Source organism: Rhizophagus irregularis, chromosome 1 (genome assembly GCF_026210795.1).
Source record: "Rhizophagus irregularis chromosome 1, complete sequence".
Classification (NCBI taxonomy): Eukaryota; Fungi; Glomeromycota; class Glomeromycetes; order Glomerales; family Glomeraceae; genus Rhizophagus; species Rhizophagus irregularis.
In genome coordinates, this window is record NC_089429.1 from 6,686,658 (window position 1) to 6,701,830 (window position 15,173).

General features: G+C 26.2%; 1 protein-coding gene across 1 annotated transcript; it reads left to right on the forward strand.

The window, feature by feature from the left end:
- Positions 1–1,221: 1,221 nt before the first annotated feature.
- OCT59_001371 (uncharacterized protein) lies at positions 1,222–2,070 on the forward strand (the record flags this gene model as incomplete). The annotated part of the gene is made up of 2 exons (XM_066139518.1): positions 1,222–1,369; positions 1,451–2,070. The coding sequence occupies 2 exons, from the start codon at positions 1,222–1,224 to the stop codon at positions 2,068–2,070; spliced, it is 768 nt and encodes a 255-aa protein (XP_065988916.1).
- Between the last annotated feature and the right edge of the window lie 13,103 nt (positions 2,071–15,173).

Here is a 15,173-nt window from a genome sequence, read left to right on the forward strand (position 1 = left end):
GAATTTTGCGAAATTGCTTGATATTTGTCAAAAGGCAGCAGTTTCCGGCCCAGCTAAACAAAATTTGGGATTTTTGTAATTTTGGCCGAAATTATATGTTTGGCCCAAATTACTGTCGATACATGATTTAAAAAAAAAGATTTTTTCTAATAGATAGGTTGAATTGATTAATTTTAAGTACAAAATAGTATAAATATAATAAAAATAATTAGTTCATGCCTAATCTTCCATTATTTTACGATTTTACTGTATTTTTTATATTTGTAATAATGTATTTATTGCAAAATTTTAATTTTTTCAAATTTTCAAAAAATTGTCATAATTCAGGCAAAATTCGTAGTGCCGGCCAAAATTAAAATTTTATTTTATTTAAAATTAATAAAATATCACTAATTTAGTTAAAAATATTAAGTCAAAATTTAATTAAGTTAATGCGACTGATATTATTTGTTAAGATCGATCAATGAAAAAAAAATTTTATATATAATCTTATCCGGGTTTCGGTTTCTATCCGGATATATCCGGATTTATATCCGAACCGGATAATCCGGATAAAAACCGGATAATTTTTTTAATTTATCCGGATAACGGTTTCTACCCGGATCGAAGCACTATTTATTGGGTAAACACAAAAAAATTAAAATTTGAATTTTATATATTGCCTTATTGTAAATAACAAAAAAAAAAATTTTTTTGTTTATTGCAAATAAATTGCTACACAATTTTTATAGTTTTGTAAAACATCTATCTACGCCATACTATTCTACTAACTTCTAAACTCTAAAGAGTGTAGAGTTTTCTGAAAAATAAAAGTCAAATAAATAAAAAAAATTCTAACTAAAAGAATATATATACCAAAAATACACTAACAATATAATCTATTATAACGCAATAAATAGTAAAGCAATATAATATATTATAATATAAAATAGCATAAATACAATAAAAATAATAAAATAAAAATAGTTTCATTGGTGATTAGTAATTACTTAAAATAAAATGATCTACCAAAAAAATCATATGAAAAAATTAAAAAAATTATTGTCAGAAATAATTAAACCACCATCACCTGTACTACCACGTTTAATGTACTGTAATTTATATTGTATTCTTTAAGAAAATTTACCGGTTAATTCCGATTCCGATGTACATAAATAAATTACAATTTCGTTTTCATTTTCGTTGTTTTCGTTTTTTTTTTTTTTGAATTTTTGAATAAAAATGTCCAAACTCGGCAAAGACATTCTTTTCTTAATATTTGAAGAATTACAAATTAATTCAAAATCCTTGTTTTCATGTTTAATGGTTAATAGACTTTGGTGTGAAACAGCTGTTCCAATTTTATGGAGGGACCCTTGGTCTTATAGCGGTATCGATTATGAAAATAAAAGTTATTTATTTATTATTATTACCAACTATTTTTTTGATGATATTAAAAAATTTATAACAGAGGAAAGAATCCAATTGTCCTCGGTTTTATTTAAATCCACCCTGTTTGATTATTTATCCTTTTGCAGAAGTATCAACGCAAATACTATAGATAGTATAATTTCTATTGGATCAACTTTAACTTATAACCAATTTATTATGCAACAAGAATTTTATTACTTCTTTATGAAAAAATGTCCAAAGTTAAAATATTTGAATATGAAATCAATTAAGCATCAAATATTTTACTTTCCAGAAGCTAAGACTTGTCTTGAATCACTTCATGAATTAGAATTTGATACATCCATTAATGCTACATACTTTTATGGATTATCACGTTTCTGTCAACGTATAACGAAACTCGTCATTATTAATGTGAACACAAAACTTAATCATGGGGTTGTTAAATTAATTGAAGTTCAGAAGAGCTTAAAGCATTTTGAGTGGAAAGATTGTTTCTATGATGAATATTTTGCGAAAGATGATGATCCATACGAACAAATTCTTCTTGTTCTGGAAAAGAAAGCAGGAAGTCTCAATTATCTAAGATTATCGTTCCAATATGTGGAAAATTATGAACACACATTATTGTTAGAGATACTTCCAAAATTTTATAAACTCACTCAAGATATTAATAATTGATCACTATCTTCTAGAACAATAAGAGTGTAATAGATTAAAAACAGTTTCTAATATAATTAAAAATGTGGAGGGCGTCTCAAAAAAATTTTATTTGAACTTGGTGACGAGAACTTTAATGAACATTGCAGAAACTCGTGATTTGTTACTATGCGGTTAAGTGATCGCCATCAAATTACGTCTCCAACACGTGACGACATGATTTCATAACATAACCGTGAAATTATCGATGACACGCTTTTTCGATGTCATTACATATTAAAAGAATGGTCTTGAATAGATGATAAATATCATTGAAAATTAGTCGAAGAAATTAATCCAAGATATTTTCCGATGTATTAGATATTATTTAATGATGAATCTACCAATTTCTTAAGTTTTTTGTTTTTGTTTTTTTTATATTTTTTGAAAACGATTATATATAAATTTCATTGTAAAAAATTATAAAATTGTAAATAAAAAACGCTGTTTTAATATTAATAAAAAATAGCTGTTATAAAAAAAAGTCATAATAAAATACAATAGAATTAATTATTGAAGAAAAAAGTGCCGTCATATAATAAAATAATTATATATTATACTAAAATGCCTATTGTGAAGATTTTATTATATAATAAGTAATAGTTATTTCAACTGTGGATATGATTTTCATGGCTGCGCCATGAACATCATATTCCAGTGACTCTCGTATCATATATTTTGACTAATAATGATAGACTTTTTATTCCAATATTGATAAACTTTTTACCCATCTTTTTAAGTAAACACCGCCCGTGAGAATATCAAGAAAAAAAAATCACAAATTTTAACTAGAAACTGTGGGATAATTAGTAATAGTACTGTATAATTAAGATTAGTAAATATATGAAAATATATTATATAGATTAAATAATAATGATGCAGTGAGAATTACTATGAGAATAAGAATGCATACATTACAAAAAAAAATAGTTTCTTAGTGGAAAACGGTGATATTATAACAAAAGAAATGTATGAATGTTACGTGTATTAATATTGAGTTGTGTAATTGTAGGAAGGATAAAAGCATCAATGGTGTATACCGACCGATAGGGGAAGTAATAGAAAGAACTATGTCGATAAGAGGTATTAGCCAATAATTAATAATAATAGATTTGTAATGAAATAATAAAAGTACAAGTGCCGGAGTGGTATAAAATGAAATAGTAATTTAGAAGTAATGACCTTATAATAATTTGGCCTATCTATATTTCGGCCAAAATTAAAACTATTCAACCTAAATTAGTAATGATCTTCCCCTTTCCCTTCCTTTCACTTCCCTTCGTCCCTTTACTTTCCCTTATTCTTTTCCCTCTTTTTCTTTTCTTCGTCCTTTTTCCTTTCCTTACTTTTTAGGGCTCCTCAGAATTCGACTATCCAATTCTGATATGTGATACGACTCACGAGATCGATAATCTACAGAAATCTTCTTCGTAGAACTTCTATAGCTCTGAAACTTGGTAAGTTTCGTGGTTTTCTTTTTGTAAGATACTTCGCTTCGAGTTTGAACTTAAAATTTTTTTTCTTTTTTGTGGGTATTTCCGCTTCAACTTGAATCTTCTTTTTGCAGGTACTTCTTAAAGTCTTATCCTGGCGGAAAGTACACATTTGCTTTGACTATTTTGATTCTAGTCTAAGACATTCGACCTAGACTCTGGAATTTGCTTCAGTTCGACTTTTGCTAGGGTTTCTTTTTTTTTTTAGGTCACTTCGTTCCTGAACTTTAGGAATTTTTCATTTTGTGGGTTTCTTTATTTCGAACTTTTACTTTGGGAGATTCTGACTTCAGATTTTTTTTGAAAGGTTGACTCGACTTTTAATTGACTTTGATTTCAGATTTGCTTTTTTGTAGGTATTTCAAATTTTCAATTTGATTTCAGCCTGGGATTTTCTCTTTGTAAGTACTTTAAGCTTCAACTTTAACCTCTCGTTTGGATTTTGATTTTCTTTTTGTAGGTTGATTCAAACTTTGACTTTGACTTCAGCTTTGAATTCAGATTGAGAATTTTTTCTTGTAGACTTATTTCAACTACGGCTTTATTTTAATTTTCTTTTTGTAGGTTGCTTTGTTTCAACTGCTGATGTTATTTTTGTAAGTTTTTAAAGATGGATTTGGGCTTTATTTTCTTTAGGTGTGGTGAATTTAGCGCTGACTGACTTGAATTTTTTTATTTTAGACTTGGACTTTGGATTTTCTTTAGGTGTGGCGAATTTGAAACAATTGAACTTGTTTTTTAGAACAGACTTGAACTTAGTTTCGACTGGACCATTTTTCGGGAAGTATGAATTTGAGTAATTTTTATTTGAGAAACATTTCATTAATTTTTCTTTCTCTTGATGACATTTTTGCAGGTTCCGGTCAGATTTCTTCTTTTTGAAATATGAGAAGTATTTTATGATTGTTAGGGTTAATAAGCTTACTAGAATAGGAACATTACTATTACTTAATGACTTGTAAAATTTTACTATAACATTAATATAATTGTACTATTTATTTACTATCTACATAATGTAACTTTAATATACATTTAATACAATTTGACTATAACTTATTAAATATACATTTAATATAACTTGACTATAACTTTAACATAACTTTACGATTTTTACAAGACCCACCTTAATATGTACTATCAACTTTATACATACGATTAACTTAATCTTATCGTGATGATGTGAAACCATATCATGACCAAATCTTAGAGTTATAAGGTCTACAATAAATTTTCGACTTAGTCACGATATGGTTTCGATTATAAAAAGTTCTGCAATGAAAGTTCTCTCAATTTTATTCGTAAAGTTTATGAAAATTGTCCTTCAATAGAATATTTGTCAATTTTAATTTCACCAACAAAGGAGAATTTCACTGAACTCGAAAATTACTAAAAAGATGTCAATTTTAAAGTCATTATTAATATTTATATTCAATAGCTATAAGGATACTTACGAAGACCATTTAAAATATGAGGAAGAACTATTAAAAATATTAATTAGATCGGCACCGACTAATTTTAAAGAAATTATATGTGATGGTGAATTCAAATTTTCTTTAAAAATTGGAGAGGTAGACGTGCACTTTCTCTATTTACTGTAATTGATCCTATTTGCAGAGGAGAGAATTATACAGAATTAATCAATGAATATAAAAGTAATGGGTAGTAAAGATTTTAGTTAATTATCGTAATTAATGAGTTATAAGACAAAATGTTAAAATCAATTTAACAAGAATTCAAAGTATTATTTGTAAAAGTCTGCAGTATAATAATACGATGTAGATATAAGAACTGATTAATAATAAATTATTTTCTAACATTTTTGAACTTTTTACATTTACATGACACTGGCTTGACGGTTTAAATATTGTATATAAGATTTGTTTATAACGGAATGATATCTCTTTTTTTTAAAAAAAATAAAGTACTAAAGTAGTACGTAATGTTAAAAGAATCTCTTTTGCCTTGCTTACAGAATGAAATGAAGCAGATTACAAATTAGAAAATTAGAACCACGATCACGCTTAATTGGTCACGGACGTCTGCGTAAATCATGTTATCATCACATACACATGATCGTAGTGCATTTTATTTATTTTGTGAAAATCAAAAAATTTTTTAAAGAAACAAAAACAAATAATTAATTTACTATCTTATCTATAGGTAAATCATTTTTTTCTAAAAACATCGTACGTACTGTACGTCATATTTATTTAATATCAGTTACTAAAATCTTAACACCCTTGAAACTTGTCCGACTCAATGTTTTCGCGTAGTATTAATTTGTGATCTTTAAATAATTGCATTTTTTGATCGTAATCATCGTTACTTGTTGAACTCTTGCAATTGAAAGTTGGGTCATTAAAAAAATATGTAATCTTGATTAGACTTAAAATTCACAGAAACATTTTATTCAATATTATTTAGAAATTGCAAGCATATAAATTAATTAAATATAAAACTTTCATAATAAGTATAAATGTATAATTCATAAGTCTATTTATAGAATAAAAAGTGACATTGCAGAAACTTCAAGATCGTAGCGATGGCTTAATGCGCAGTAACTGCATATATGTAATTTTACATAATGTGGTCATAGTGTGTATTTATAACGCAGTTACTGCGCATTAAGCCATCGCTACGATCTTGAAGTTTCTGTAAAGGATTTAATTAATAAAAAATGTGTTTAGTACTATGGAGGACTCTATTGTGTGACACAGATAACACGCATCAGTTATCAACTAACGCTAATGCAAATCGAAATATTTTTAAAACTAACATTGCGTTAATTTGTTTGCATCACATTAAACATATTTCAAATGAAATACTAGTAGTTCCTCTCTTGCAACTAAAAAAATACTTGGAAAAAAAGTAATGTCTGACTAAATTCTAAATAATAATAACATCCCCTTTACGTTAATGTTAAAATGGTACTATATCACATGATTATTAATATAAATGTCAACGACCCTAGCAACGCCACCGAAAAGTGGGATAATCATTTAAAAGTTATTGAACAAATACCATAAATGTGTTTTGGCTTATTATTTTAAATGAGTTTATAAAAAAAAGTTATAGTGAAGAGAAAGTAGAAATTGGGAATCGATTTTTTATCTAATCTGTCATAATTGATTAAAATGAGACTACTATCCGAAATCACATGTAACCGGCATGTATAAATCCGGCTACCACTTTTCAGGTGGCGATGTCAGGTGGCGATGCTAGGATCGTTTAGTTCATGTTTTAACCAATTTTATGAACACAGGAAGTTACGTATATATTATTAATGATATTCTTTTTTCAAGCAATGCTTATCCATTCACTTAAAACAATATAATAAAATGATAATCCCTATAAGAAATATTGTGATATAGCATTCATTAAATTGTATTTTTTGTAATTTGGTACAAGTATTTCAGTTTCAAAATTTTATACTTCACTTAATAATAAGCCATAGTGATATTTTATAACTGAAAGTAAATATAAATTCTTCTATAAATCAGTCCTGATCCTCTGATTTAGAAATGCAAAGATGGGCTTATTATTATCATGGGCTGTGTTTATCATACAAGTTTTGCAAACAAATATAAAAAGAAAATGTGGCCTTCTCTGATGCTAATGTGGCTTTTAATGTGACTTTGCAATTTATTATGACATAGCCCTCTGTAATTTTACACATAAATACAACTTGTTGTGCTGTTAGCCTTATAAATATTATATATAACAGGTGATGCTAAATACTAGGAAATGGAAAAATATTACAAAGTCCAAAATGCATGATTTTTATTAATGATTATTATGCATTTTACATATTATTATAAAGGATAAACAACACCATGCCAAGTTGAATAAAAAATATCAAAGATTATTTTCTAAGAATCATACTGCCAAAATCACTTGTGATAATAAATTAAAAGAGTCTACAGTATTTAGACAGATGCAATGAAAGTTAGAACAGCATGCTTTTGAATATTTATTAAGTCCACTTCTTCAAAAAAAAAATGGTATCTACTCTGCACTTATCTACTATACTTGCAGACATGTCAGAAGCACAAAATATTTGTTGTATATATAAATCAAGCATATACTAATTAGCTTAACATATTGGCATGCTGACAAAAAGGGTTCATAAAGTTTATTGGAATGATAGCAAATCTATTTCTAAAATTCTCCTCATATTCATGGACGGGCAACAATATGCATCTAATGAAATTACATTTATTTTGATATTATCAAAAAGTATAAAAAGGGTATCCAAAAATATCTAAATAATATTATGGATGCAGTGTTGGCATTTGGCCGCGGCCAAGATTTTTTTGGCCATTTTGGCCGCGGCCAAACGGCCAATGTGTCAACACTGATGGATGAATGATCATATTATATAACTACTTTTTACCTATTGCATAAAGTATATATAGTAAAAGGAAAATTATTTTAAGCTTAAGCAAAATAATTCAATAAGCTGTATTACCTAAAATTTATTATGCTATCATGCTATCAAGATTTATTATTAAGTTAAAAAATATATATAATTAGATTATAGATGACAAATAATTTAGGATAAGGCTAAAAATTACATTATTTAATTTTCAAGGTTTTAAGATTCCTCCTACATTTAAATTGGAAATATATATGATATTACCCGAGAAAGCTCTTGACTTCCATAGATTTAGATGACCCAATAACGTCTGGAATTTTATACATTTCTGAAGGTGTGGATGATGTGATGATCAGTAGAAACAAGGCAAATCCTCGCAGATGTTGAATTAAGCGAGCCAGAATTTTCAAAGGATGTGAATACATTCAGTTATCATATTTTTAGGATTAGTGAGACTACTAAATGTGTATATAGTAGCTTGATAATCAGTAAAGATTGTAATCTCTGAGTTTAAAATTGATAAGATTAAAATTTCTGCTTTAGTGAAACTCGCTCATGTTCAAGTGATATAGGATATACTTATACTTCTTAATTCAGATGGCAACCATCCAAAAAAATGACAAAATTATATTATATAATTTTATTTACCAAATTCTGACTTGCTTAAACTTAATTTAGCAAAATTTGTGATTGGCTTAATAAAATGTAACAAAAAAGTTGGCAATCTTTTTTATATTAATGAATTAAATGATCTGTTATTTTGAAAATTATTTAAAGACATTTATTTCAATACAATTATTTAGTATTATTTTTATGATATATATAGTTTTAATGGTTGGATTTTTCTATTTTATCATCCTTCTTTCATTCTTTTAAATTAGATAATATACATTATAATAATGATGATAAAATAGTAAGTATACTTGTTGAATACAACAATCAAATTCACCATTTCCTAATATTATTTGGCAAAATAATACACATATTATATAATATTTAACAATTGGCAATTTACAAACTCACAGGATTAGTATTTCTAAATATTTTAATATATAATTTAAAATAATGAAAATAGAAAAATGGTATGAATTTTTCATGGGAACAATGGTGATCAGTACCACCAAAGTAAAATCAGCTAAATTATTGACATATAAGCTAATAGTCAAGAATTTTACTACATTCAAAAAACATCTAAAACTTTATGGTTATATAAAGTAAAGAGACAAATAATGAATATATGCCCGAATGTTAATGAGGAAGAAATTGCATTTGGGATTAACATTTCACACCACAGTTTATTAACTAATAAACAAGAAAATACAGTAGATATTTAATATATCAATCTTGAAATATGCAACAAAGAATTTCACTATATAATTTTGATATTGACTAAAAAGAATATAAGCAACACTGGGCATTTTTTTGAAAAAAATTGAATAATAACTTTAAGTAAATAAATGTCCAAGAAAAATAATTGACTGCCATTATCCCTTGTATTTAGTCATTTGGCATAGTTAATAATGCTTTATTAATTATTATAGGATAATAATACACCTCTCAGAGTTCTTTATTCTTTGAATTCTAATATTCTAATATTACTAAATTAAGATCCTTATTTGTATCACAGATTGATGTATTATTATTACAAAATGTGCTGAATATTAGAACACAATGGAAAATTATTTATACAGGGTATTCTAAACAATCTTAGTTACCTTTCAATTCATTATGTCAGATTATAATAGTTGTATTTAATGTAGCTCAACTATATTACAAAATTTAGGTTGAATAATGTAATTATATTTTCAAAGAATTTTAAATGGAAGAGAACTATATTTTTCAAAATTTATGATAATTATCTTTACATGAATTCCTAATAATGAAAAATTGTAAAAATCAGCTCAAATGTTTGGACTTCTATAGGAGTGTTACTGAATCACCTTATTAATTTATAAAATGAAAATTTTATTTATTCCCCTAATTACATTTAAAAATTTATTATTTCTATACCTGTTTTAGAGTTCTTCATTCTTAAAACTCTAATGAATAAGAAGTAAGATTTTTACTATCAAACTGCATATCATCCTAAATGTAGTATAAGAATATATACATCAATTGCAAAAATTAAATAATTGTCTATTCTTGTAATTTTTCTTATTGTTGTCAATTTATATTATATTCAAAAAACAAAAAAATTACATTATAACAACTGAATAATAATCATTCAAGAAAAACTAAAAGTTTAGAAAATTCATGATTTTTAAAATTTTTCATATTGAAAATTTTTTTATAACCCTTAAAAATTTGATTATTATTCACAATTTTAGTAAATAATATTATTAGTAAAATTCTATATAGTACTTATCAATAATGATATATAGTTAATTTTATGTTCAAATAATTTATTCAAATTGAAAAATCAAGAATTAATGAAAAAATAAAAAAAATCCATAATGCGTTTTTATTTACTTATTATTTTTACAATTACTAATATTTGCTGATAGGATTATTATATTTACTAGGGTTTATATATATTAAAAAGTTCAATGAATGGTAATAGCAAGTAAAACATTTCCTATTTTTTTCTATGAAAATTTCAGTAAATAAACAAGTAATTTATATTGAATTTTAAATTTATAGTTTTTCTAATTTAATAAGTAATGGCTAATAGTAGAAAATGTTACTAAAATTGCTACATTGCAGACAAAATGTTTTTTTTGTACTAAAATACCTCTAATCTAATATTATTTTTTTTTAAAAAAAAACTACCCATTTATAACAATCAGATAAAAATAGATTTCTGATTCTTATTCACTAGTATTCCTTCTAGTTACATCTAAATATTTTTAATGATCCTTTACAAACTTTGTATAATTCATTTTAGCCAGACTGTTTAAGACTACTTTGCAATACATAATATACAAACCATATTAAAATACTCATTATTGGTCTTGTATGGACATTGTACAATAGTTAGTATAAAATTTATCATATAATTTATCAACATATACAATTTAATAACAAATAATTAAATTTATTGTAAAATTTATTTAAAAATATTAAACTATTCTAAAATACTAAACTATTTTAAAAATAAAAGAAAAATGTCAAATGAAACATTTCTAATAAATAAATAAAATCACTCCCTTCTATTCAACCTACCTTTAAGTTGAAAAAATCAATGTTTTCTTTATCACTCATTCCCTTATTCAATATACCTTTAAGCCAATTCAATATCAAAGAGTAAATCCTACAAAATAAAGAAATTAGTTAAGTTTCTATAAGAATTTCCGAGAAGTCAAAGTGGAAGACCTATATAATATAAAATCCAAACATTCAAGTCCGAAGTAGTTTCAATTGAGTCCTACAAAAATTACAGTCTAATCCAAGTAGCCGAAGTCAAAAAGACCTACAAAATAAAATCCAAGTGGCCAAAGTCAAGGGTACTAACTGAATCCACATGTCCAAGAGACCAAAGAAACATCTACCAATAAAAAAGAACCATTAATAATAGTTTGTTAAAATAAATGAATTAAAGAAAACAAAAAAACTTTCAAAATCCACATACAATAAGCAGCCGTCTAATAAAAACCAAAAAAAAAAACTATGAATTGTTGAAAAAAATGACTTAATACCTTTCCAGTAGCTGAATCCAAAGTTCCTATGAAAAAAAAAAAAGTTAAAACCCATTTTTTAAAATTTCAAAATTTTCTTTCAAACTTGTATCTCATCTTCGTCCCTCTCTCACTCTTTCCTCCTCTCCCTATTTCTCATCTTTCTCATATTCATTTACTTTAAATTAATTAATTAGTTAAATAATACTACTAACATAAAAGAATAATAAAATCATATTATTGTTATGGTATCGCCTAAAAAAAAAATAAATAAAAAATAACAAAACATAAGTTTAATTAAATAAAGATAAAAGAGACCCAACAAACCCACTGAAAACTCACCGAATCCATATTTCAGAAAAAATTTGTCAAGTTCTGAGTTTGGATTTAAAAATTGATCCTAATCTTTTAATAGCAATTTCAAAAATTTGTTTAAATCATTCAACTTTTATTATTTCAATACAAGAACTGAAGGTGATATGTTTAATTACTTAATCCGTGAATCAAATACTTATGAATTTTTTAATGGTATTAATCTTTGATTTTTTTTTTGTGTAAAAAGATTATATGTATAGACAATTATTGTATTCGTTTAATAAATTTAAAAAAAAATTATAAATTTTATTTTATGAAAGTTTAATTTTCATATTGTTCATATACTTTCGTACAGTACAGTGCAGTTTCTAGATCTACCATGTATTTGGCATAAGTGTTTCCAATTGACATTCTTGTATTAAGTTGTCAAAATCATTGTTTCCAGACGTTTAATTTGAAAATCTTGCTTTAACACAATATTCGTAATATACCTTCGTCAATAGAAAATAGGAAATAGTAATATTGGAAGAGTATGTTGCAGTGGTACGCAGTGGTAGTACACTATACTATCTAATCTAATGGTCACCATATTTTTCTAATTAACATCATTTCAGAAAGCTTAACTAACTCTTTAAATTTAAATGTTTACAAACAAACTTAATATAATTAAATAAAGGCTTTTTGTATGAATTAATTATACCATATTATTTGTGAAATAATTATCTAGTAGGAATTTCCCTTTGAGTAATTTAATATTTCCAAGGATTTCTTCACAGAATTGGAATAATAGTCGTCCTCCAAAGAAGAATTAACGATATTGCTAGATGTCTTTTGATTTCTCAGCTTAAAAACTCCATCATATAATTTCATCTTGTCTTAATCTGAAGTCCGTTGCCCAATTTCTGAATCGTATACTGTCTTCATCAGGTCGTTCTGATAATTTTTGCGAAATGGCCTCCGTATTTCTCTTTAAATTTTTTAATAATTAGATAATCGGCTATACTACTATACTTTTCCAGATCCAATTTTTAACAACTTGCCAGCTGTATCTGTTTTTGATACCTTTTGAGGATAATCTAGTGTAAATCATTTTTTGCGATAGCTATATTTGATCCACTGTTTTTGCACCCCACTCGGGTGATCATCAAAGGATATAACCTATGCACTTGTGACGTAAATAATAAGGTTATATCCTTTGATGATCACCCGAGTGGGGTGTGTTTTTGTATATTATTTCATGATATAATTTGGTGAAACGAGTTATAGCTCTAACGGTTTTGTATTTATATTGACGTTTAACAGAGAATTTTTCTACATATCCCACTCTTTTTAAACTTTATTTATTTATTTATTTATTTTATTTTATTACTACAAGAGTGGTAGTACCAAAACTATTACTAGGAAACGGGAACCGTTGTAAGTCCAGAGCGAGGTATAATAATAAAGATGTAGCGATATTCTACTAATTAGCAGCATAACGCCTTGGAATTCCTGGACAGAGAAACTCACGTGATTGAAAATTTACACGTTATTTCCATAGATCATCATAGTGCGTAAACATATATAGTCCTTCGCTTCGCTCCGGACAACAAATAAAAGCGAGAAAACATTTACATGTCTATCAACTAATATACATGTATAGGATTCAGAACCTCATCCCTACGGGACCTCACCCTTTGGACAAACTATTCAAAGAACTAGGACTACGCTAATAAATCGAATGGACTCTTTTTAAACTTTCATATATTTCATCATCTTTCCAGCACAGAAAATCACATCACGTGAGACGTCAGCAAAAAATTATATCTAGCGTCACTGCGTCAGTAATCATCTGCATCATATGAATATTACTTAACGTTACATTCGTTACAACTGTAAAAAAAAAAATTTTTCCCTTTTTTTTCAAAAAAAAAAAAATTTAAAACTTTGTTATTACAAACTAGCTCATATTAAACACTTTTAACTCACTTTTATTACTTGTGTATTGTAAAGTTACAGGTATTTTGTACAGTTCATGATACATGAGTTTCTAAATTTTTTTTACTTTCACGTGTTTGTTTTTAACTTCAGGTTATAATTTCATCACTTTAGCTAAATGAAATCAAATTTCTGCAGGATTGAAACTACTTGAATATTAATTTTCATGAGTGTAGGTGTAGTACTTGGAGAAAATTACATTTTTCTTAATGGTATTAACTTTATTTTCTGTTTTCTAATTTAGAGCGTAATATCTCCACTTTGGCCAAATAAAATTAACTTTCTTTATTAATTATAAGTTGTTCAGGCGGGTTGAAATTACTTGATTATTAATTTTCATAAGTGTAGGTATAGTACTTGGAGAAAATTGCATTTTTCTTGATAATACTAACTTTCTTCTCTGTTTCTAATTTAAGTGTAATATCTTCACTTTGGCCAAATGAAATCAACTTCATTTATTAATTGGAAGTTGTTCAGGTGTGTTGAAACTACTTGAATATTAATTTTCATGAGTGTAGATATAGTGCTTGGAGAAAATTGTATTTTTCTTGATAATACTAACTTTCTTCTCTGTTTTTTAATTTAGAGCGTAATATCTTCACTTTGACCAAATGAAATCAACTTTATTTATTAATTGAAAGTTGGTCAGGCGGGTTGAAACTACTTGAATATTAATTTCGTGAGTGTAGGTGTAGTACTTGGAGAAAATTACATTTTTCTTAATGGTATTAACTTTATTTTCTGTTTTCTAATTTAGAGCGTAATATCTCCACTTTGGCCAAATAAAATTAACTTTCTTTATTAATTGAAAGTTGTTCAGGCGGGTTAAAATTACTTGAATATTAATTTTCATGAGTGTAGGTATAGTACTTGGAGAAAATTGCATTTTTCTTGATGATACTAACTTTCTTCTCTGTTTTCTAATTTAGAGCGTAATATCTTCACTTTAGCCAAATGAAATCAACTTTATTTATTAATTGGAAGTTGTTCAGGTGGGTTGAAACTACTCGAATATTAATTTTTATGAGTGTAGGTGTAGTACTTGGAGAAAATTGCATTTTTCTTGATGATATTAACTTTCTTCTCTGTTTTTCTAATTTAGAGCATAATATCTTCACTTTGGCAAATGAAATCAACTTACTTTATTAATTGAAAGTTGTTCAGCAGGGTTAAAACTATTTGAATGATAATTTTCATAAGATTTCATTTTTTTGTAGCTGTATTAACTTTGGAACACTTATTACAACTTATGTGTATTTATTTTAAATGTTAAAAATTAATTTATATTATTAGCTAATTAAAATTACATGA